The 23,699-nt window shown below is 41.7% G+C and overlaps 2 protein-coding genes across 2 annotated transcripts in view; both read left to right on the forward strand.

The window, feature by feature from the left end:
- Positions 1-138: 138 nt before the first annotated feature.
- The window catches only part of LOC311138736 (NLR family CARD domain-containing protein 3-like), a gene marked incomplete at its 3' end in the record, with an annotated part of 77,246 nt that continues 53,685 nt past the window's right edge, over positions 139-23,699 (forward strand). Inside the window, exons 1-2 of the mRNA XM_084173538.1 lie at positions 139-254; positions 4,366-4,482. Coding sequence (XP_084029664.1) covers positions 172-254; positions 4,366-4,482 — 200 coding nt within the window. The 5' untranslated portion in view covers positions 139-171. The remainder of the gene's footprint in view (positions 255-4,365; positions 4,483-23,699) is intronic.
- Positions 5,062-23,271, forward strand: LOC311150636 (NLR family CARD domain-containing protein 3-like). Its single transcript, XM_084188127.1, has 5 exons — positions 5,062-5,281; positions 5,710-7,448; positions 19,592-19,749; positions 22,019-22,065; positions 22,669-23,271. Exons 1-5 carry the CDS (start codon positions 5,098-5,100, stop codon positions 23,193-23,195), a joined length of 2,655 nt encoding a protein of 884 aa, XP_084044253.1. The 5' UTR covers positions 5,062-5,097; the 3' UTR covers positions 23,196-23,271.

Here is a 23,699-nt window from a genome sequence, read left to right on the forward strand (position 1 = left end):
GTTAGTAAATGTTTTATTTCTGAGAGATAATGAATAAAAGAGAACAATTGACATTCTAGAATGAGTTGTCACTGTGTTCACCACAACCAACATGCTGGATCTCTGTTTAGGGGTCAGTGGTCTAAAATGAGTCTCTCTGGGGAGAGAGAGGAGGGGGGCCCTGCCTCTAAAATGAGTCTCTCTGGGGAGAGAGAGGAGGAGGGCCCTGCCTCTAAAAGGAGGCTCTCTGGGGGACATGACACCAAAACTAAGAGGTGAGCGGACAATATTGTTGAAGAATTTATATTCCAAAACGCTATATACAAAGAAAATTCATGTGTGTTTTTTCATCAGAAATGATTGCTTATTGGTACGTTCAATATTTCTGTTCCAGATTTTAGATGTGCATGAAAATGTATTTTTTTTTTGCAAAACGCTATATATCCATTGTTTAGCTGGAATGTAATGTTCGTATCCTGTATTTTTGACTGTGATATGTGGTTGTCTCACCTAGCTACCTTAAGATTAATCAAATCAAATTGTATTGGTCACATATACATATTTAGCAGATGTTATATAATAATAATAATATGCCATTTAGCAGACGCTTTTATCCAAAGCGACTTACAGTCATGCGTGCATACATTTTTGTGTATGGGTGGTCCCGGGGATCGAACCCACTACCTTGGCGTTACAAGCGCTGTGCTCTACCAGCTGAGCTACAGAGGACCACGGGTGTGGCAAAATGCTTGTGTTCCTATCTCCAACAGTGCTGTAATATTTAACAATTCACAACAATACACGCAAATCTAAAAGTAAAATAATGGAATTAAGAAATATATCAATATTAGGACGAGCAATGTTGACTAAAATACAGTAGAATAGAATACAGTATATACATATGAAATGAGTAAAGCAGTATGTAAACATTATTAAAGTGACTAGTGTTCCATTATTAAAGTGACCAGTGACTCCATGTCTATGTATATGGGGCAGCAGCCTCTAAGGTGCAGGGTTGAGTAACCGGGTGGTAGCCGGCTAGTGATGGCTATTTAACAGTCTGATGGCATTGAGATAGAAGCTGTTTTTCAGTCTCTCTGTCCCAGCTTTGATGTACTTGGACTGATCTCACCATCTGGATGATAGCGGGGTGATCCATTATTAAAGTGACCAGTGACTCCATGTCTATGTATATGGGGCAGCAGCCTCTAAGGTGCAGGGTTGAGTAACCGGGTGGTAGCCGGCTAGTGATGGCTATTTAACAGTCTGATGGCATTGAGATAGAAGCTGTTTTTCAGTCTCTCTGTCCCAGCTTTGATGTACTTGGACTGATCTCACCATCTGGATGATAGCGGGGTGAACAGGCCATGGCTCGGGTGGTTGATGTTCTTGATGATCTTTTTGGCCTTCCTGTGACATCGGGTGCTTTAGGTGTCCTGGAGGGCAGGCAGTGTGCCCCCGGTGATGCGTTGGGCAGACCGCACCACCCTCTGGAGAGCCCTGCGGTTGCGGGCGGTGCAGTTGCCGTACCAGGCGGTGATACAGCCCGACAGGATGCTCTCAATTGTGCATCTGTAAAAGTACGTGAGGGTCTTAGGGGCCCAGCTAAATTTCTTCAGCCTCCTGATTTGAAGAGGTGCTGTTGCACCTTCTTCACCACACTGTCTGTGTGGGTGGACCATTTCAGATCGTCAGTGATGTGTACGCCGAGGAACTTGAAGCTTTCCACCTTCTCCACTATTGTCCTGTCGATGTGGATAGGGGGTGCACCCTCTGCTGTTTCCTGAAGTCCACAATTATCTCCTTTGTTTTGTTGACATTGAGAGAAAGGTTATTTTCCTGGCACCACTCCACCAGGGCCCTCACCTCCTCCCTGTAGGCTGTCTCGTCATTGTAGGTAATCAGGCCTACTACTGTTGTGTCGTCTGCAAACTTGATGATTGAGTTGGAGGCGTGTGTGGCCACGCAGTCATGGGTGAACAGGGAGTACAGGAGGGGGCTGAGCACGCACCCTTGTGGAGCCCCTGTGTTGAGGATCCATGAAGTGGAGGTGTTGTTTCCTACCTTCACCACCTGGGGGTGGTCCGTCAGGAAGTCCAGGACCCAGTTGCACAGAGCGGGGTTCAGACCCAGGGCCCCGAGCTTGATGATGAGCTTGTGGTACTATGGTGTTGAAGGCTGAGCTATAGTCAATGAACAGCATTCTTACATAGGTATTCCTCTTGTCCAGATGGGATAGGGCAGTGTGCAGTGCGATGGCAATTGCATCGTCTGTGGATCTATTGGGGCAGTAAGCAAATTGAAGTGGGTCTAGGGTGTCAGGTAAGGTAGAGGTGATATGATCCTTAACTAGCCTCTCAAAGCACTTCATGGTGAGTGCTACGGGGCGATAGTCATTTAGTTCAGTTACCTTTTCTTTCTTGGGTACAGGAACAATGGTGGACATCTTGAAGCAAGTGGGGACAGCAGACTGGGATAGGGAGAGATTGAATATGTCCGTAAACACTCCAGCCAGCTGGTCTGCGCATGCTCTGAGGATGCGGCTAGGGATGCCGTCTTGGCCGGCAGCCTTGCGAGGGATTAACACACTTAAATGTCTTACTCACGTCGGCCACGGAGAACGAGAGCCCACAGTCCTTCGGAGTGTGCCGCGTCGATGGCACTGGGTTATCCTGAAAGCGGGCGAAGAAGGTGTTTAGCTTGTCCAGAAGCAAGACGTCGGTGTCGGCGACGTGGCTGTTTTTCCCTTTGTAATCCGTGATTGTCTGTAAACCCTGCCACATACACTACCAGTCAAAAGTTTGGACACACCTACTCATTCAAGGGTTTTCTTTATTATTATTATATATATATATAAAAAAAATTACATTGTAAAATAATAGTGAAGACATCAAAACTATGAAATAACACATATGGAATCATGTAGTAACCAAAAAAGTGTAAAACAAATCAAAACATATTTTATATTTGAGATTCTTCAAATAGCCACCCTTTGACTTGATGACAGCTTTGCACACTCTTGGCATTCTCTCAATCAATTAACTTTTAAAAAGGCACACCTGTGAATTGAAATGCATTCCAGGTGACTACCTCATGGTTCAGAAGAGACTGTGTGAATCAGGCCTTCATGGTCGAATTGCTGCAAAGTAACCACTACTAAAGGACACCTATAAGAATAAAATACTTGCTTGGGCCAAGAAACACGAGCAATGGACATTAGACCGGTGGAAATGTGTCCTTTGGTCTGGAGTCCAAATTTGAGATTTTTGGTTCAAACCGCCGTGTCTTTGTGAGACATTTGTTTTTTAACAGAACAATGACCCAACACACCTCCAGGCTGTGTAAGGGCTATTTTACCAAGAAGGAAGTGATGGAGTGCTGCATCAGATGACCTGGCCTCCACAATCCGCCAACCTCAACCCAATTGAGATGGTTTGGGATGAGTCAGACGGCAGAGTGAAGGAAAAGCAGCCAACAAGTGCTCAGCATATGTTGGAACTCCTTCAAGACTGTTGGAAAAGCATTCCAGGTGAAGCTGTTGAGAGAATGCCAAGAGTGTGCAAAGCTCTCATCAAGGCAAGGGTAAATCTATTTTAATTTGTTTAACACTATTTTGGTTACTACATGATCTCATATGTGTTATTTCATAGTTTTGATGTCTTCACTATTATTCTACAATGTAAAAAATTTTAACAATAAAGAAAAACCCTTGAATGAGTAGGTGTGTCAACTTTTGACTGGTACTGTACGTCTCGTGTCTGAGCCGTTGAATTGAGACTCCACTTTGTCTCTGTACTGACGTTTTGCCTGTTTGATTGCCTTACATAGGCAATAACTACTCTGTTTGTATTCTGCCATATTCCCAGTCACCTTGCCATGGTTAAATGTGGTGGTTCACGCGTTCAGTTTAGTGTGAATGCTGCCATCTATCCACGGTTTCTGGTTTGGGTAGGTTTTAACAGTCACAGTGGCAACAACATCCCATATACTTCCTGATGAACTCAATGTATACACAGACACTTACAGATGCCATATCTTAATTTGAACCAGTTCCTCACAGCAGGAAAATAATCCTGCAGCAACAGCAAATGTGGATTTTTATGTGGATTATAATTAAGGGACATTTTCTGTAGGGGCTAATCCATTTTTTATTAGGGCAAATCAAGTCTGACATTTTTAAGTGGATATTACACACACAAATTAGACACTTTAGAAGCCTTTATAAAGCCTTGTAGAGGTTTAATAATTTCTTTAAACAATAAAAGCTAATTTAATAACATATCTGAAAATGGATATATAGCATTTTGGAATAAAACGCTTCTTATGTTTCCACATCTGAGCTCAGAGTAGATGAGCAATCAAATGTTTTCTTCTGTTGTGTTGAAGTCCAATCAAGCAGGAGAGACCAGCCTCCCCTGTACCCAGCTGTGTGTCCATGAAGAGTGACTGGTCTATGTCTGAACCTATAAACTTTAGAGAGGGACACTTTTCTATTGAACAAAGGTAAGAAGAACTCATGGGTCAAGGTCAGTGAGTTAAAAACACTGTCACTAGTCATTTCTACTCTCCCATTTTCCCATTTCTTTTGGTTGTTTTCATAATCCATAGGCAAATCCTTTTTTCAATTTTCAAAGTCCTAAAACAATATTAAACAAACACAACATTCCCTCCCTATATGTGTGTGTGTGTGTGTGTGTGTGTGTGTGTGTGTGTGTGTGTGTGTGTGTGTGTGTGTGTGTGTGTGTGTGTGTGTGTGTGTGTGTGTGTGTGTGTGTGTGTGTGTGTGTGTGTGTGTGTGTGTGTGTGTGTGTGTGCACTCCCTGGATGAGGAAATGTAATCTCATGTTTTCTCCACAGAAACCAACAGGAGAGATCAGAGTCAGAGATTCTCAGTGGTCAGTCTTCCCAGAGTCATCAAACAGACCTGGCCTCCATGTTCAGTATATGTGGTCCTCTTATATGTACATTTGTTTTTGTTTACCTCAAGTAAAGTTGATCTGTCAATCATTCATTAATGTGTTAATGAGAAAGCATTCCTTCTCTTGCTTAACTTATTTGCTTTATTTATTTCAGTTGCTTGAGGAGAATATTATAACATTTGTGAAGAACGAGCTGAAGATGTTGAAGAGGATTCTTAGTCCAGAACTCCCAGAAGGCTTTGAGAGTCAGAAGCAGGATAAGGAAGTGGTGGATGCTGAAGATGAGACGCAGGAGAGCAGTGCCAGAGAGGGGGCTCTGAAGATCACACTGCACGTCCTGAGGAAAATGAACCAGAAGGAGCTTGCTGACACACTGGAGAAAAGTAAGAGCTGTCTGCCTCATGTTGAATGCTGTTTTAGAACAAACATTTAAAAGCTGTAGCTAAAGTACAGCTAAAGTAGCTGTGTAACTCAATGATATTGTAGCAGCCTTAACACAACACCTAGTGACCTCATCAAGTAGCAGCAGGGATGTGTTGTGTTGATTAATTTAGACAGAGAGAAGAGGATAGACAGAAAGAGACAGAGAGAGCGATAGACAACATGAATGATACCATCAGTAATATCGAATAATAATAATAATATAATCATTCACTCCAGTGTGTAATGCATTATGAAAACATTTACACATTTATACAGACAGTTAAGAGAATAAATGATTACAATTTAAACTGTATAACACAGTCTTACAATACTGTAGTCATTAAAACAGACGTAATATTAATATCCTCTGTGTTAGTTCTAGATTCAGATGAGCTTGCTGTGATTTGCCAACGTGAACTCAAATCTAATCTAAAGAAGAAGTTTCAATGTGTATTTGAGGGGATCGCTAAACAAGGAAACCAAACACTTCTCAACAAGATCTACACAGAGCTCTACATCACAGAGGGTGGAAAAGGAGAGGTCAATAATGAACATGAGCTGAGACAGATTGAGACAACAACCAGGAAACAAGCAAGACCAGAGACTGCAATAAAATGTAACGACATCTTCAAACCCTTAACTGGACAAGACAAACTTATCAGAACTGTGCTGACAAAGGGAGTCGCTGGCATTGGAAAAACAGTCTCTGTGCAGAAGTTCATTATGGACTGGGCTGAAGGAAAAGCAAATCAGGATGTCCAATTTGTATTTTCATTCCCTTTTCGGGAGCTGAATTTGATGAAAGGGGAAAAACACACTTTGATTGAATTTCTCAATCACTTCTCAAATGAAACCAAAGAATCAAGAATCTCCAACTACGACAAGTACAAAGTTCTGTTCATCTTTGATGGTCTGGATGAGTGCCGACTGCCCCTAGACTTCCAGAAGAACACGATTTGTTGTGACGTCACAGAGTCAACCTCAGTGGATGTTCTGCTGACAAATCTCATCAAGGGAAATCTGCTTCCCTCTGCTCTCTTCTGGATAACTACCCGACCTGCAGCAGCCAATAAGATCCCTTCAGGGTGTGTTGACCAGGTGACAGAGGTACGAGGGTTCAATGACCCACAGAAGGAGGAGTACTTCAGGAAGAGATTCAATGATAAGGACCTGGCCAGCAGAATCATCTCACACATAAAGACATCAAGGAGCCTCCACATCATGTGCCACATTCCAGTCTTCTGTTGGATTTCTGCAACAGTCCTTGAACACATGCTGAAACATAAGAGAGAAGAGATGCCCAAGACTCTGACTGAGATGTACACACACCTTGTGGTGTTTCATACCAAACAGAAGAATGAAAAGTATCTTGGGAAAGAAGAGACAATTCCACACTGGAATAAAGAGAGCATTCTGTCACTGGGAAAACTGGCTTTTCAACAGCTTGTGAATGGCAATCTGATTTTCTATGAAGAAGATCTGAAAGAGGCTGGCATTAATGTAAATGAAGCCTCAGTGTACTCAGGATTGTGCACACAGCTCTTTAAAGAGGAATGTGTGCTGTACCAGGACAAGGTGTTCTGCTTCGTGCATCTGAGCATTCAGGAGTTTCTGGCTGCTGTATATGTGTTCCTCTCATTCATCAACAACAATGAGAATCTAATGGCCAAACCGCAATCAACATCCAGCAACTTTTCTGCCCTGCTTGAAGACAAGCCTGAAGTTACTGTCTACAAGAGTGCTGTGGATAAAGCCTTACAAAGTGAGACGGGAAACCTGGACCTTTTCCTCCGCTTCCTTCTGGGCCTCTCACTGGAGTCCAATCAGAAGCACTTACGAGGTCTACTGACAAAGACAAGAAGCAGCTCACAGAGCCATGAAGAAACAGTCAAGTACATCAAGGAGAAGATCAGGGAGAATCCCTCTCCAGAGAGGTGCATCAATCTGTTCCACTGTCTGAATGAACTGAATGACCATTCTCTAGTGGAGGAGATCCAAAGCTACCTGAGATCAGGAAGTCTCTCAGAAGCCAAACTGTCACCTGCACAGTGGTCAGCTCTGGTCTTTGTGTTGCTGACTTCAGAAAAGAAGCTGGATGTGTTTGACCTGAAGAAATACTCCAGATCAGAGGAAGGTCTTCTGAGGCTGCTGCCAGTGGTCAAAGCCTCCAGAGCTGCTCTGTGAGTACATAAGATGACATTTAAGTACTAATCATCAGGAATAAATATTCAGTTTAGAGAAATATATGTATTATAATATGTATATAATATATAATATTAAATTGAAGAACTTACTGAATCAGTGCATTGGTGTTCACATTAGTATAACAATATGACCATGCAATTCTAGGAGACGGAAGATGAATCTATATGTTGTTTAAGAGAATAAACCAAATGCATCTGCCATTGTCCTTCTACACTACTGGTGTTAAATTAACAGTGTGTTTGTGAAATCATGATGATCTCTTTGCAGGCTGTCATTCTGTGGACTCACAGAGAAAGGCTTTGCGTCTCTGGTCTCAGCTCTGAAGTCAAACCCCTCACACCTGAGAGAGCTGGATCTGAGTAACAATGTCCTGAAGGATTCAGGAGTGAAGCTGCTCTCTGCCTTCCTGGGGAATCCCCACTGTAAACTGGAGACTCTGAGGTCAGTATTCCTGTAGTTGGTCAACAAGTGATAACTGTTCACCAGATCCACATGTGTTTACCAGGCACACATAGTCCACACCATATGTGTTTAGACAGTGAAACTTACAGTTTTACATTTGGTGCTATGCTCCAGCATTTTGGATTTGAGATAAAATGTTTCATATTAGGTGACATTACAGAATGTCGCCTTTTATTTGAAGGTAATGGTGAGAGGTTAGCATGTTTTGTTGTAGCCTCTGTAACTTTCTCACTCATTATTATTCATGATTCATTCATGATATTTCAAAATCATGGCATCATCAGGATTACTTTAGTAGTGTTTAGAAACATGTTATCTACTCACTTAGAAAGAAAATGACTCAACACCAAAGAATAGTAGTGTGGTTTTAATATGATTGAATCTTTAAAGGCTGTCAGGCTGTCTAGTCACAGAGGAAGGCTGTGATTCTCTGGTCTCATCTCTGAAGTCAAACCCCTCACACCTGAGAGAGCTGCATCTGAGTAACAATGACCTGAAGGATTCAGGAGTGAAGCTGCTCTCTGCTGGACTGGGGAATCCCCACTGTAAACTGGAGACTCTGAGGTCAGTATTCCTGTATCACTCAATGAACACACACACACTGCACTGGACACACACACACAGAACACACAGACACAGGACACAAACACACACACACACACTGGACACACACACATACCGCTTCTCACAAAGACAAGGTGGAACCAAAAATCTCAAATTTCGACTCCAGACCAAAGGACAAATGTCCACCGGTGTAATGTCCATTGCTCGTGTTTCTTGGCCCAAGCAAGTCTCTTCTTATTATTGGTGTCCTTTAGTAGTGATTTCTTTGCAGCAATTCGACCATGAAGGCCTGATTCACACAGTCCCCGCTGAACAGTTGATGTTGAGATGTGTCTGTGGCTTGAACTCTTGTGAAGCATTTATTTGGGCTGCAATTTCTGAGGCTGGTAACTCTAATGAACTTATCCTCTGCAGCAGAGGTAACTTTGGGTCTTCCATTCCTGTGGCGGTCCTCATGAGAGCCAGTTTCCTCATAGCGCTTGATGGTTTTTGTGACTGCACTTGAAGAAACTTTTAAAGTTCTTGAAATGTTCCGTATTGACTGACCATCATGTCTTAAAGTAATGATGGACTGTCATTTCTCTTTGCTTATTTGAGCTGTTCTTGCCATTATATGGACTTGGTGTTTTACCAAATAGGGTTATCTTCTGTATACCCCCCCTACCTTGTCACAACACAACTGATTGGCTCAAACGCATTAAGAAGGAAAGAAATTCCACAAATTAACTTTTAAGAAGGCACACCTGTTAATTGAAATGCATTCCAGGTGACTACCTCATGAAGCTGGTTGAGAGAATGCCAAGAGTGTGCAAAACTGTCATCAAGGCAAAGGGTGGCTATTTGAAGAATCTCAAATATAAAATATATTTTGATTTGTTTAACACTTTTTTGGTTACTACATGATTCCATATGTGTTATTTCATAGTTTTCATGTCTTCACTATTATTCTACAATGTAAAAAATAGTTTAAAAAAACACTTGAATGAGTAGGTGTGTTAAAATGTTTTACTGGTAGTGTATATATACATATACAGTGGGGGAAAAAAGTATTTAGTCAGCCACCAATTGTGCAAGTTCTCCCACTTAAAAAGATGAGAGAGGCCTGTAATTTTCATCATATGTACACGTCAGCTATGACAGACAAATTGAGATTTTTTTTCTCCAGAAAATCACATTGTAGGATTTTTAATGAATTTATTTGCAAATTATGGTGGAAAATAAGTATTTGGTCACCTACAAACAAGCAAGATTTCTGGCTCTCACAGACCTGTAACTTCTTCTTTAAGAGGCTCCTCTGTCCTCCACTCGTTACCTGTATTAATGGCACCTGTTTGAACTTGTTATCAGTATAAAAGACACCTGTCCACAACCTCAAACAGTCACACTCCAAACTCCACTATGGCCAAGACCAAAGAGCTGTCAAAGGACACCAGAAACAAAATTGTAGACCTGCACCAGGCTGGGAAGACTGAATCTGCAATAGGTAAGCAGCTTGGTTTGAAGAAATCAACTGTGGGAGCAATTATTAGGAAATGGAAGACATACAAGACCACTGATAATCTCCCTCGATCTGGGGCTCCACGCAAGATCTCACCCCGTGGGGTCAAAATAATCACAAGAACGGTGAGCAAAAATCCCAGAACCACACGGGGGGACCTAGTGAATGACCTGCAGAGAGCTGGGATCAAAGTAACAAAGCCTACCATCAGTAACACACTACGCCGCCAGGGACTCAAATCCTGCAGTGCCAGACGTGTCCCCCTGCTTAAGCCAGTACATGTCCAGGCCCGTCTGAAGTTAGCTAGAGTGCATTTCGATGATCCAGAAGAGGATTGGGAGAATGTCATATGGTCAGATGAAACCAAAATAGAACTTTTTGGTAAAAACTCAACTCGTCATGTTTGGAGGACAAAGAATGCTGAGTTGCATCCAAATAAGACCATACCTACTGTGAAGCATGGGGGTGGAAACATCATGCTTTGGGGTTGTTTTTCTGCAAAGGGACCAGGAAGACTGATCCGTGTAAAGGAAAGAATTAATGGGGCCATGTATCGTGAGATTTTGAGTGAAAACCTCCTTCCATCAGCAAGGGCATTGAAGATGAAACGTGGCTGGGTCTTTCAGCATGACAATGATCCCAAACACACCGCCTGGGCAACGAAGGAGTGGCTTCGTAAGAAGCATTTCAAGGTCCTGGAGTGGCCTAGCCAGTCTCCAGATCTCAACCCCATAGAAAATCTTTGGAGGGGGTTGAAAGTCCGTGTTGCCCAGCGACAGCCCCAAAACATCACTGCTCTAGAGGAGATCTGCATGGAGGAATGGGCCAAAATACCAGCAACAGTGTGTGAAAACCTTGTGAAGACTTACAGAAAACGTTTGACCTCTGCCATTGCCAACAAAGGGTATATAACAAAGTATTGAGAAACTTTTGTTATTGACCAAATACTTATTTTCCACCATAATTTGCAAATAAATTCATAAAAAATCCTACAATGTGATTTTCTGGATTTTTTTTCTCATTTTGTCTGTCATGGTTGACGTGTACCTATGATGAAAATTACAGGCCTCTCTCATCTTTTTAAGTGGGAGAACTTGCACAATTGGTGGCTGACTAAATACTTTTTTTCCCCACTGTATGAAGAGATATGGAAGGTTTCAGGACTCTGATGTATCTGCAAATATTGAATAAAATATATTTTCACCACCGAAGAATAGCAGTGTGATTTTAAAATGATTTTACTGTGGCAGGCTGTCAGGCTGTCTAGTCACAGAGGAAGGCTGTGCTTCTCTGGTCTCAGCTCTGAAGTCAAACCCCTCACACCTGAGAGAGCTGGATCTGAGTAACAATGACCTGAAGGATTCAGGAGTGAAGCTGCTCTCTGATGTACTGGGGAATCCCCACTGTAAACTGGAGACTCTGAGGTCAGTATTCCTGTAGTTGGTCAACAAGTGGTAACTGTTCACCAGATCCACATGTGTTTACCAGGCACACATAGTCCACACCATATGTGTTTGGACAGTGAAGCTTAGAGTTTTAAATTTGGTGATATTGTGGTGTCGAGACAACGATGCTGACATGCTGTGATGACAAGAAATCCGCTGACACTGTCCTTGATTATAAGTTCATTACATCAAAGGTTACAGTATCAATTTACAGACTTCTGCAGAAATCCGGAGAACAACTAACCCAATCTCTAATATGTTATTCTCTCCGTTCTTTGTTCAAAACCTGGTATATATATCCTATGTAACATAATATGGGTGGATCTTAATAGACCAATCCCTAACCTCCACATAGCAAACTCTCCTATGTTTTAGGGGTTCCCTATAGTAATGCTTTCCAGATGTTTCAGCAAAGCAGAGTCAAATTCCTCTAACACACCATTTGCAAACGTCAGCCAAAATTATAAACTGTTCAGATACTACATATTTCCCCCCTTCGAGACTAATTAAGTCTCGAAAACAAAAAGAATAGGATTATGACAAATAACAATTTTTCTTCTTGAGTAACTTAAGCAATAAACCAAAATGTATGGAGAGTAAACACATTTTTATATAGACACATTTTTGTGGAGTGTAAACAGATTGTTATGGAGTGTAAGAGCGAAAAACCTGTCTGGCAGCTTTCATTCCAAATATCCATCAATCAATCAAGACAGGAAAATTCTCTCACGGCCCCTCTGCCCCAGGCGACCACCTAAGTACTCCAGATCAATTTATAAATCTTTATCAATGCATTTCAAGCTATGATGCAATTGAATACACATGAAAACCTCAGAAAACAAAATACAATCAAAAATGTCCACATTCAGGCTGGTCGACCCATCGGACCCTCCTGTGGATACTCTCTGTCCCTGCCTAGACCCAATATCCCTAAGCATCATCGGAATAAACAAAAACATCTGAGGTCCCCACATGCATTCAACAACAGAAAACATAATTCTTCAAAAATTAATACAGAAAGAATATAACACTGGAATGTAGTCCACTACACTGCAGCTCCTCCACAGTGTCGACTTTCAATGCAACGTCGATGATGGAATCTGAACATTTCCACACCGTCCTTGTTCTGCTTCCTCCAGTCCATTCATATTGTCCATGTTTGAGTATTTGAATCCCACTCTACACATCCCCATATACTTCTGGAAGAAAAGAAAATACCAACCAGTATCTTTTGCAAAACAACACATGAAGATTAAAACATCAATGTCAAAAATAATATAAAAATGAAATATAAAATGATATATAAAATGAATCACATTCCATTTCCCACCTTTGATTCATAAGAAAATACTAAATATCACAATAATATGCAAAGAAATGTTAAAAATTATCACACAATCAGATATTCAAAATTTCCTAGAGTTACTTCAACCCTAGTTTTCCTAACAATTTTTTCTGACTTTTTCCAATTTTTGCAAAATCAATTTCACTGATGTATTCACAAAACTCTTTCCCATTATTTGAGGATATTCGATCGGGAAGTCCCCACCTGCTTATGACTTCTTTACACAAAAACTTTGCAACCGACTGAGCATCTTTTCACTTAGTCGGACATACCTCCTACCATCATTATTTTTCAAACAGATTGTGCACCTACCTATAACATAGTCAACCTGTTCAAGCAAATATGGTACCCAAAAACCATACTCCTTCGTGATCTTTCTCCTAACCTCCCTCATTGCAACATTAGCTAACTCATGTGCTTCCTAAATCATCAGACCTAATAGGTCTAGAGGCGCTACTATGAACCCCTCATGGTTTCTCCAAAGACCCATAGCATCTTTTATTTTACAATTTAATCTACACAATGCATCTCTTCCCAACAATGCAATAGGTGTATGTTCCTATACCAGTATGGGTATTGTAGTTTTCTTAATTTTTATAGCAGAGCTCAATTGGTTCCGTAAGAGGAATCAGCTTTTTCACTCCCTCAAATCCAATTGTCCTAATCAGTTGATTTGACATAGTGAGATGTGTAGCATCTTCAGGCCAAACACAGATGAAAGCAGCTCCGCTATCCGCCATCACTTCCAATGGTCGGTTGTTTACTTTCACCTCAATTGTTGGATCTTTTTCCTCCTGTCCTGATGCTACCAGCTGACACCCCCCTTTCGGATCTTCTGGGCACCTCTAGAATCCTTGCTCCTTGCCCCTATAAGGGTTCACCAGTCCTCCAAATTATCTTGACTGGCCCCTGTATCTTCCTCTGAAATTTCCTCTGGTGTTTCCTCCTGGCCCATTACACTCACAGGCAAAGTGACCAACCTGTCCACAATTATAACACACTTCTGAAGATTGCTGGAAGTATGTCTTAAATCTTCCTCCTCTTCCTCTTCCTAAGCCTTCTCGTCCTCTTCCTCTCCAATTCTGTGTCTGTCCAGAAACTGGCTGTGGATATGAAACAACTGGTACCGCTAGTGGTGGCTGGTACAATTGCGGTTGGACCTGGTTCGGTTGAAGCTGTGGCAGTGATTGTTGATTTGGTGCACACTGATTCTGCATAACCAAAGCCTGTTTCTTCTCCTTCTTATTCTCCACCAGTTGTATTTGATTGAGTTTTCTGAGAGTTTCTTGGTCCTGTTCTTTCTGGTTGTGTTCCTTTTTCCGGTACAGATCCACTTGATGGGCTATATGATCTGTACAGACACCCTTTGTCATGCTTCCAAGTCCAACCACCTCTGCCAGTTTGCTCCTTACTGGTGAGGGCAGTCCCATCTGCAGTTTAGCTCGCAAAATTGACTGCTCTATTTGACTCACATCTGGATCATTTCCGGTAATATTTCTCCACACTTGATGAACTCTTGACACATAGGCTCTCTGATTTTCTTGTTGTCCTAGTGGGTCAATCAGAATGTTGTCAGGATGCCCATTTGTTGGAAACATATCTTTCAGTGCTCTCCACAGCCGATGTCTACTTGCAGCTAACAATTCAGGATCATTCACCGTAGTCCCCACATATCGATGAAGTCCAGCTCTCTGAAAAATGTCTTCCATACCTGGAATCCCAAGGAGATTAGCCAAAAGTCTCTTAATGTCTCCTATGGCAGACTGTGTTCCCACCGTAATTTCTTCCAATTTAGAAATCCAAGGATATGCTCCATCTTGAAGAGTAGGCAGCTTCTCAAGTATATCTGACATATCGGTATTCTGCAAAGGCTTATACTCCAGGTTCTGTCCTCGAATTATCACTGGCATCATCTTCTTACTTGTGCTCCCTTGTCTTGGCCTCAATGTATACCTCTTCTCCAATTCTTGGGATCCTTTTTTCAGAAGTTTTTTCTTCTGTATCTTCAGCTTCTTGAGATGTTCTTCCAGTTCTCTTACTTCTTCTAAATTATTCGCCTTATCCAAGCATGATATGCATCGATCTATATCTCTTTCAATTTCTTCTGTACTAGTCATTGTAGGATAAAATCCTCTTGAACATGAAGCACCTTTAATCTCCAAATCTTCATTACTGTCTCCATCTTCACTTCCATCAGAGATCAGATCTCTTGTATCCTTCTTCTTCCAACTTCCATCACCCCTTCTTTCCGCTCTGGCCAACCTTTGTCTGATCACAGGGTCATATCCACCCATGATCTCTTCTGAATCACTCTGATCATCATCATCATCATCTTCAAATTCCATCCTCCTGAACCTCACTCCACCCTTAGTTTCAAGACATGTCGTTTTCTTCTTACTTTTGGAGTTTGGATTCATCTTTATGGTCGTTTCTGCTTGTCCTCTCTCTATTATTCGTTCATCTTCATCACTGATGTAATAATCACCCTCCTGAATGATCACTGGAAGCTGAGGATAGACGTCCTTAAACTCTACTTTTTCCTCGTAAGGTGGGGGTCTTTTTGCTGAATCCGTATGTGAGAAAGGTGTATTGACTTCTGCCATTTGTTTTTCTGTTATCTTCGCCTCTTTTGCCATTTTCTCTATATCTCTGTCTCTTTTATCTTTTGTATCTTTTATCAGTTTTTGTCCTTCATTTTCAAACAGCTTAAGAACACCCAGCTCTCTTTGTCTCTTTTCTTTACGTTGTTCCCCTTTTTTTCCCCTTCTTTTGATCTGCCTTATAAGTCGACACAAGCACTTGCATTATCTTGATGACGTCTGGGTTAAGAGTCCCTTCCACTGGCCATGGTTGTTCAATGTCAGGCCAACGTTTATGCCATTTTCCAGATAACTTTGCAATACCATTAACTAGAGGATTATTATTTTGTACTACATCAACAGGAGTAATTACTTTCATAGTTTTAATGTCCTTTTCCCCCATTGTAACCACTCTTTTATATTCCTTTGTTGTGAATGATTTTATTATTTTTATTATTTTCAACCAATTAATTAGTAAACCCCCAAAAACTTTAAGCTATGTAGCTTATCATTTGTATTTATTTATTAATGAATTAATTAGTGGCAAAGTAAAGGAAACTAGTCAACTTCAGAGCAATCCAAAAAGAAAGACCTGTAATCCAGCAACACTACAGCACTCACAAACCAATTGCTTAATAATCACCCAATTACCTTAATTTTACAGAATAATCTCAGTGCTGGATTTCCAACACAACTCTAATCAAAACAACCCATGCACAAAAAGACTCCAATGTGCAATTCCCAATTACATCAATTGATCAGTCTGTTGCCAAGTCCTTGTTAAATTGTCACAACATGAAATATTCTAGGCATACACAATATCCTGTAAGGGAAAGTAAGTTTGTGAATAGAACAGTACTGGCCTTAATTGGATTGGATCCGGGTCAGCACACGCTGTCACGTGACGCACTGGTCAGCACCTCCTCTCTCTCTCTGTCTCCTCCTTCTTGTCTCACATCACAGGAGAACAAAGGAAACAGACAACAATTTAGTATTTTATGCATACCTATGTTCACATTCGCGCTAAGAAATAAGCAAGTAGCTTAACTCAGGAATATTATAAATAGCGCAATAACATTTTTTTAAATTTATTTATTTTTTATTTTATTTTTTTAATCCGTCAACATATCTCTCATTTATAAATTCAATAGATCTCAATCAAATAGTTTCATAGTTAAGCAACAGCCACTTATCAATCAGAATACTTTATTTGCGTGTATTCAAAGTCTCCCCCTTTTCTCATCCCTGCAGCACTAAGTCTGTGTGTCACAGCAGCTCAGTGCAGGCAGGGGAGTGGCACACTCACTCTGTGCTCAACTATAAACTCATAAAATCCCACACATGCGCAGCTCATTCACCAGTGCGATGTCAGAGTGAGAGGAGCTCTCCCAAGCAGCTCTTCCTCCAAGCAAAATAGCAGACAGACCAGCTGTCCCTCCATTATTTCCAACACAGACTAACAGTAACACTGAACAAAACGCACAAACCAACACAAAACATAGAACACAAATCCTACTTCGAAGTTTCTTATCTTCACTTATTCTAATCTGCAGATTTATAGTTATTTTCTTATCCATTACAAATAATCTCTATACAATCATAACGTCATCCCAGGGGGCTCATCGTTTTTTAACAATTATGGAAACGTTCTCTCAAATGGAGACTCATAAGGTTTTAACCGTAACGTCCTCCCGGGGGCTCATAGTTTTTAACAATTATTAAACGTTCTCTTCTATAGAATCAAAAGTCCTCCCGGTGGCTCATAGTTTTTAACAATTACTAAACGTTCTCTTCTATAGAATCAAAAGTCCTCCCGGTGGCTCATATATTGTTAACAATTATTAAACGTTCTCTCAAATGGAGACTCATAAGGTTTTAACCGTAATTAACATATTCCCTTACAAAAACTAAAACCCCTGTTATCATAGCATGAGTCGACACACAGCTGGAACACAGCAGAGACCTCCCCATTTACACACACACACGCATAGGCTCTCTCTCTCACACACACACAATTAAACAAGAATGCATCCGTTCATACAATACTCTAAAGCATGCTTCCGTCGCTCCTTTTTTTTTTCTCATTGTTCCTTTCTAAATTTTTGCTACCTCGAGTTGCAGATATTCAATGAGAGGTTACTTCGATCATATACCTCGTCAACTATATGCCGAGAGGTAACATGCAATTGAATGTATATTCCACAATCTCACAGTTCCCAGAACTGACCTGAAAATCAACCTAGTGAGTTTTCAGGATTTTCGGCCCATCTAATGATCGCCTCGTTTGAGGGCTTCCTTAAATCAGCGACGTCCTAATAGTATACTTTTTCCTTATTTCCTGGCCTTATTCCTTCATTCTATTCCTGGACACTCCTCTAAATTCATTCAAGCCAAATATCCCTGTGCCCAGTGTTATAAATTACTCAAACAAATTTAGAAATTTAGAACGGATTGTCATCACACAGCAAATATCAACAAGGCGCACACACAAGTTCTTAAACGGTATATCCCCTCGACGCACACACACACAACCACACGAACTGACCAGCGCCCAAAGTTGTGAGAAAGCTCACCTTATCTACCTGCCTCTTTAGCAGGAGTCAGCTCGCAGCTCGTGAATGGAACGCTGAGAAATAACGCAACTCATCCCAAAGATCCTCGTCGCCATTCTGTGGTGTCGAGACAACGATGCTGACATGCTGTGATGACAAGAAATCCGCTGACACTGTCCTTGATTATACGTTTATTACATCAAAGGTTACAGTATCAATTTACAGACTTCTGCAGAAATCCGGAGAACAACTAACACAATCTCTAATATGTTATTCTCCCCGTTCTTTGTTCAAAACCTGGTATATATATCCTATGTAACATAATATGGGTGGATTTTAATAGACCAATCCCTAACCTCCACATAGAAAACTCTTCTATGTTTTAGGGTCCCCTATAGTAATGCTTTCCAGATGTTTCAGCGAAGCAGTCAAATTCCTCTAACACACCATTTGCAAACGTCAGCCAAAATGATAAACTGTTCAGATACTACACTATGCTCCAGCATTTTGGATTTGAGATAGAATGTTTCATATTAAGTGACAGTATATAATGTCACCTTTTATTTTAGGGTATTCATACATATCTGTGTTACTGTTTAGAAATGAAAGCACTTTATGTATCTAGTTCTCCCATTTGAAAAAGTCATCAAAGTTTGGACATCACTTATATTGTATTAAAGTAGTCATAAGTTTAGTATTTGGTCCCATATTCCTTACCTGCAGGTGATTACATCAAAAGGCTGTGATTCTACAAACTTGTTGAATGCATTTGCAGTTTGTTTTGGTTGTGTTTTGGATTATGTTTTTCCCAATAGAAATTGAATGGTGAATAATGTCCTGTCATTTTGGAGTCACTTCACTTGTATTGTCAGTAAGAATATAATATGTTTTTTTTCTTAATCATGACATCATCAGCATTAATTTAGTACTGTTTAGAAACATGTTATCTACTCACTTAGACAGAAGATTAATCCAGTCATCATCCACCATTCAGTTACTATTGGGCAAAACATAACCCAAAACACAACCAAAACAAACTGCAAATGCAACCAACGAGTTTGGGACCAAATACTAAACTTTTTACTATTTTGAATTGTTCAGAATTCTTATGACTTCTTCAAATGGGGGGACTAGATACATAAAGTGCTTTCATTTCTAAATGGTGAAACAGATATGTATGAAAATACCCTCAAATAAAAGGTGACATTATATACTGTCACCTCATATGAAACATTTGATCTCAATTCCAAAAATGCTGGAGTATAGAGCCAAATTTAAAATGTTAGCTTCACTGTCAAAATAGATATGGTGTAGACTGGATACTCAATACAATCTAAATCTGATACCTCACTGTCTGTCTTTTGACTGATACTGCTTTTTAAACTGGTCTGGTCAGTCTACTCAAATATTTGTACTATACATGTTTCTCTCTACAAGCAATATTATGATAATTTGTCATATCTAATAATGATACATACATTTATGAATAGATATGGCAGGTTTCAGGACACTGATGTATCTGAACATGTTGAAAAAATATATTGCCACTATTTTCACCACCAAAGAATAGCAGTGTGGTTTTAATATGATTTGACTCTTTGCAGGCTGTCAGGCTGTCTAGTCACAGAGGAAGGCTGTGCTTCTCTGATCTCAGCTCTGAAGTCAAACCCCTCACACCTGAGAGAGCTGGACCTGAGCTACAATCACCCAAGAGACTCAGGAGTCAGACTGCTCTCTGCTGGACTGGAGGATCCACACTGCAGACTGGAGAAACTCAAGTATGTAGAGGGTTTATGTCAATGTTCATATAAGACATGTTGGAGTTATCAGGCTAGTTAAGACAAACATTCTGACCACCACTTGGACTAAGTTATATGCGGACTGTGTGTGTGTGTGTGTGTGTGTGTGTGTGTGCATCCTGTGTGTGTGTGTGTGTGTGTGTGTGTCCAGTGTTTGTGTGTCCAGTGTGGGTGTGTGTGTTAGTCACACATAGGACACAAACACACACACAGGACACACACACACACACACTCTGGACACACACACTGGACCCACACATGCTGGAAACACACACACACACACACACAGGATAAACATACTGGATACACACACAGGACACACACACACACACACACACATACACTGGACACACAAACACACACACACACTGGACACACACACACACACTGGACACAAATACACTGGACAAAAACGCACACACACACACACACACACACACACACACACACACACACACACTGGACCCACACACACACACTGGACCCACACACACACACACACTGGACACACAAACATGTACACATACACAGGACACACACACAAACAGGAGACGCACACACACACACACACAGGAGACACAAACACACACACACACACATGACACACACACACACACACACACACATTGGACACACACACACAGACTGGACACACACACACACACACTGGACACACACACACACACACAAACAGGAGACACACACACACACAAACACACACATACACTGGACACACACAAACACAGGACACACAAACACATAGGAGACACACATACACACAAACACACAAACAGGAGACACACACAAACACAGGACACACACAAACACAGGACACACACACACACACAGGAGACACACATTCACACTGGACACACACTGGACACACAAACACAAACACACACACACAGGACACACACACACACACACGCACACACACACTGGACACACACATGCTGGACACACACACATACACACAGGAAACACACACACACAGGAAACACACACACACACACACTGTACACTCACACACACTTGACACACACACACACACTGTACACACACACACTGGACACACACACATGCACTGTCCACACACACTGGATACACACAAACTGGGCACACACAAACAGGACACACACACACACTGGACACACACACACACACACACAAACAAGACACACACACACAAACACACTGTACACACACACACACACACACACACACACACACTGTACACACACACACTGGACACACACAAACACACACACTGGACACACACACACACACACTGGAGAAACACACACAAACAAACACGCACTGTCCACGCACACACACACACACACAAACTGGACACATACACACACACACACAGGACACACACACACACTGGACACACACACAAACTGGACACACACACACACACACTGTACACACACACACACACACACACACACACTGGACACACACACACTGTACACACACACACTGGACACACACAAACACACACACTGGACACACACACACACACACTGGAGAAACACACACACACAAACACGCACTGTCCACGCACACACACACACACACACAAACTGGACACATACACACACACACACAGGACACACACACACACTGGACACACACACAAACTGGACACACACACACACACACTGTACACACACACACACACACACACACACACACACACACACACACACACACACACTGGACACACACACATGGTACACACACACACACAGGACACACACAAACACACACACTGGACACACACACACACATACACACTGGACACACAAACACACACTGGAGAAACACACACACACACACACACACACACACACACTGGACACACACACTGGACACACACACACACACACACACACTGGACAAACACACACACACTGGACACACACACACTCACTGGACACACCACACACACACACACACACGGTCAGCATATAACTTTGTCTGTGTGTGTGTCCAGTGTGTTTGTGTGTCAAGTGTGTGTGTGTGTGTGTGTGTGTGTGTGTGTGTGTGTGTGTGTGTGCACGTGTATCACTCAATGACACACAGACACACACACACACTGGACACAAACACTGGACACACACACTTGGACAAAGTTATATGCTGACTGTGTGTGTGTGTGTGTGTGTGTGTGTGTGTGTGTGTGTGTGTGAGTTCACGTGTATCCCTCAATGACTGTCTGTTCTTTTGCTTAACGCTACAGTGTGGAACATGGTGGAGAGAACACAATGAAACCTGGACTTAGAAAATGTGAGTGTTGACTGCTGTGAAGAATATGACTAAGAATAAGTCTTAATTCAAGTGATGTCAAAGTCAAAGACCACCATCATTACTTACTTGGTCATATTAAATATCAGCTGTAGTTCTACAGAAGCAGAAATCAGGGACACCAAAGTTTACAAAGAGTTGCGTTGACAATGTGTGTGTCTGTGTATGTGTGTGGCCTGTTCCTGTTACATTATAAATGTGTGTGTGTGTGTGTGTCCACTGTGTGTGTGTCCAGAGTGTTCAGGATGTGTGTGTGTGTGTGTCTTCAGGATGTGTGTGTGTGTGTTCAGTGTGTGTGTGTGTTCAGTGTGTGTGTGTGTGTGTGTGTGTGTGTGTTCAGGATGTAAATGTGTGTCCAGTGTGTGTGTGTGTTCAGGATGTGTGTGTGTGTGTAATTAATGGGAATAAGTGTGTTTTATATTACCATACAGTATAACATATGATCATTCAACAAGTCTCAAGTTACCTTAACTTCTCCTTTTGATACCTAGAAACATCTACATTAAATTAATTAGTGAAAAGTGAGTTAACATTCTAATGTGAATGATGATGTTTTCTAATATTGTGTCTGGTTTCATCCATCAGATGTCTGTGATCTCACACTGGATCCAAACACAGTAAACAGAGACCTCTCTCTGTCTGAGGAGAACAGAAAGGTGACATGTAGGAGAGAGGAGCAGTCGTATCCTGATCACCCAGAGAGATTTGAGTTCTGTAGACAGTTGCTGTGTAGAGAGGGTCTGACTGGGCGCTGTTACTGGGAGGTAGAGTGGAGTGGGAGTTGGACTGGTATAGGAGTGACATATAAAGGAATCAACAGGAGAGGAGGGGATAGTGACTGTGGGATTGGATACAATGACAAGTCCTGGAGTCTGTTCTGCGTCTACAACCGTTACTCTGCCTGTCACAATAATAAGTCCACACAAATAGACGTCCCCTCCTCCAGCTCCCACAGAGTAGGAGTGTATCTGGACTGGCCAGCCGGCACTCTGTCCTTCTACAGAGTCTCCTCGGACACACTGACCCACCTGAACACATTCTACACCACATTCACTGAGCCCCTCTATCCAGGGTTTAGGGTTCAGTATGTTGACGACTCAGTGTCCCTGTAAATAATAACCATGGTAATATTGACACACACACACACACACACACTGGACACACACACACACTGGACACACACACACACACACACAATGGACACACACACTGCACGCACACACACTGGACACACACACACACAGGAGACACACAAACACTGGACAAACACACACGCACACTGCACACACACACACACACACACACACACACACTGGACACACACAGACACACTGGACACACACGCACACTAGACACACACACACTGGACACACACAGACACACTGGACACACATGCACACTAGACACACAAACACTGGACACACACCCACACTGGACACACACACACTGGACACACACACTGGACACACACATTGGACACACACACACACACATGAGGACAACATTGTGCCTACATGTTTTAGTGTAATGGGGCTAAAGACATTTAATTTACTAGGCAGCCTGCTACAGCCAGACAAAACAGGTAATAAGACGTATGGGGATATTGTGGAGATACT

This window comes from Coregonus lavaretus (genome assembly GCF_964263955.1).
Source record: "Coregonus lavaretus genome assembly, chromosome: 2".
Classification (NCBI taxonomy): Eukaryota; Metazoa; Chordata; class Actinopteri; order Salmoniformes; family Salmonidae; genus Coregonus; species Coregonus lavaretus.

What these genes read in the sequence shown, in the direction of transcription:
- LOC311150636 (XM_084188127.1), top strand. Translation starts at nt 5,098, where the DNA reads ATGTTGAAGAGGATTCTTAGTCCAGAACTCCCAGAAGGCTTTGAGAGT. An exon ending in TGCAGACTGGAGAAACTCAA is followed by an intron (nt 19,750 to 22,018) that starts GTATGTAGAGGG and finishes TTAACGCTACAG; the next exon opens with TGTGGAACATGGTGGAGAGA. An exon ending in GAAACCTGGACTTAGAAAAT is followed by an intron (nt 22,066 to 22,668) that starts GTGAGTGTTGAC and finishes TTCATCCATCAG; the next exon opens with ATGTCTGTGATCTCACACTG.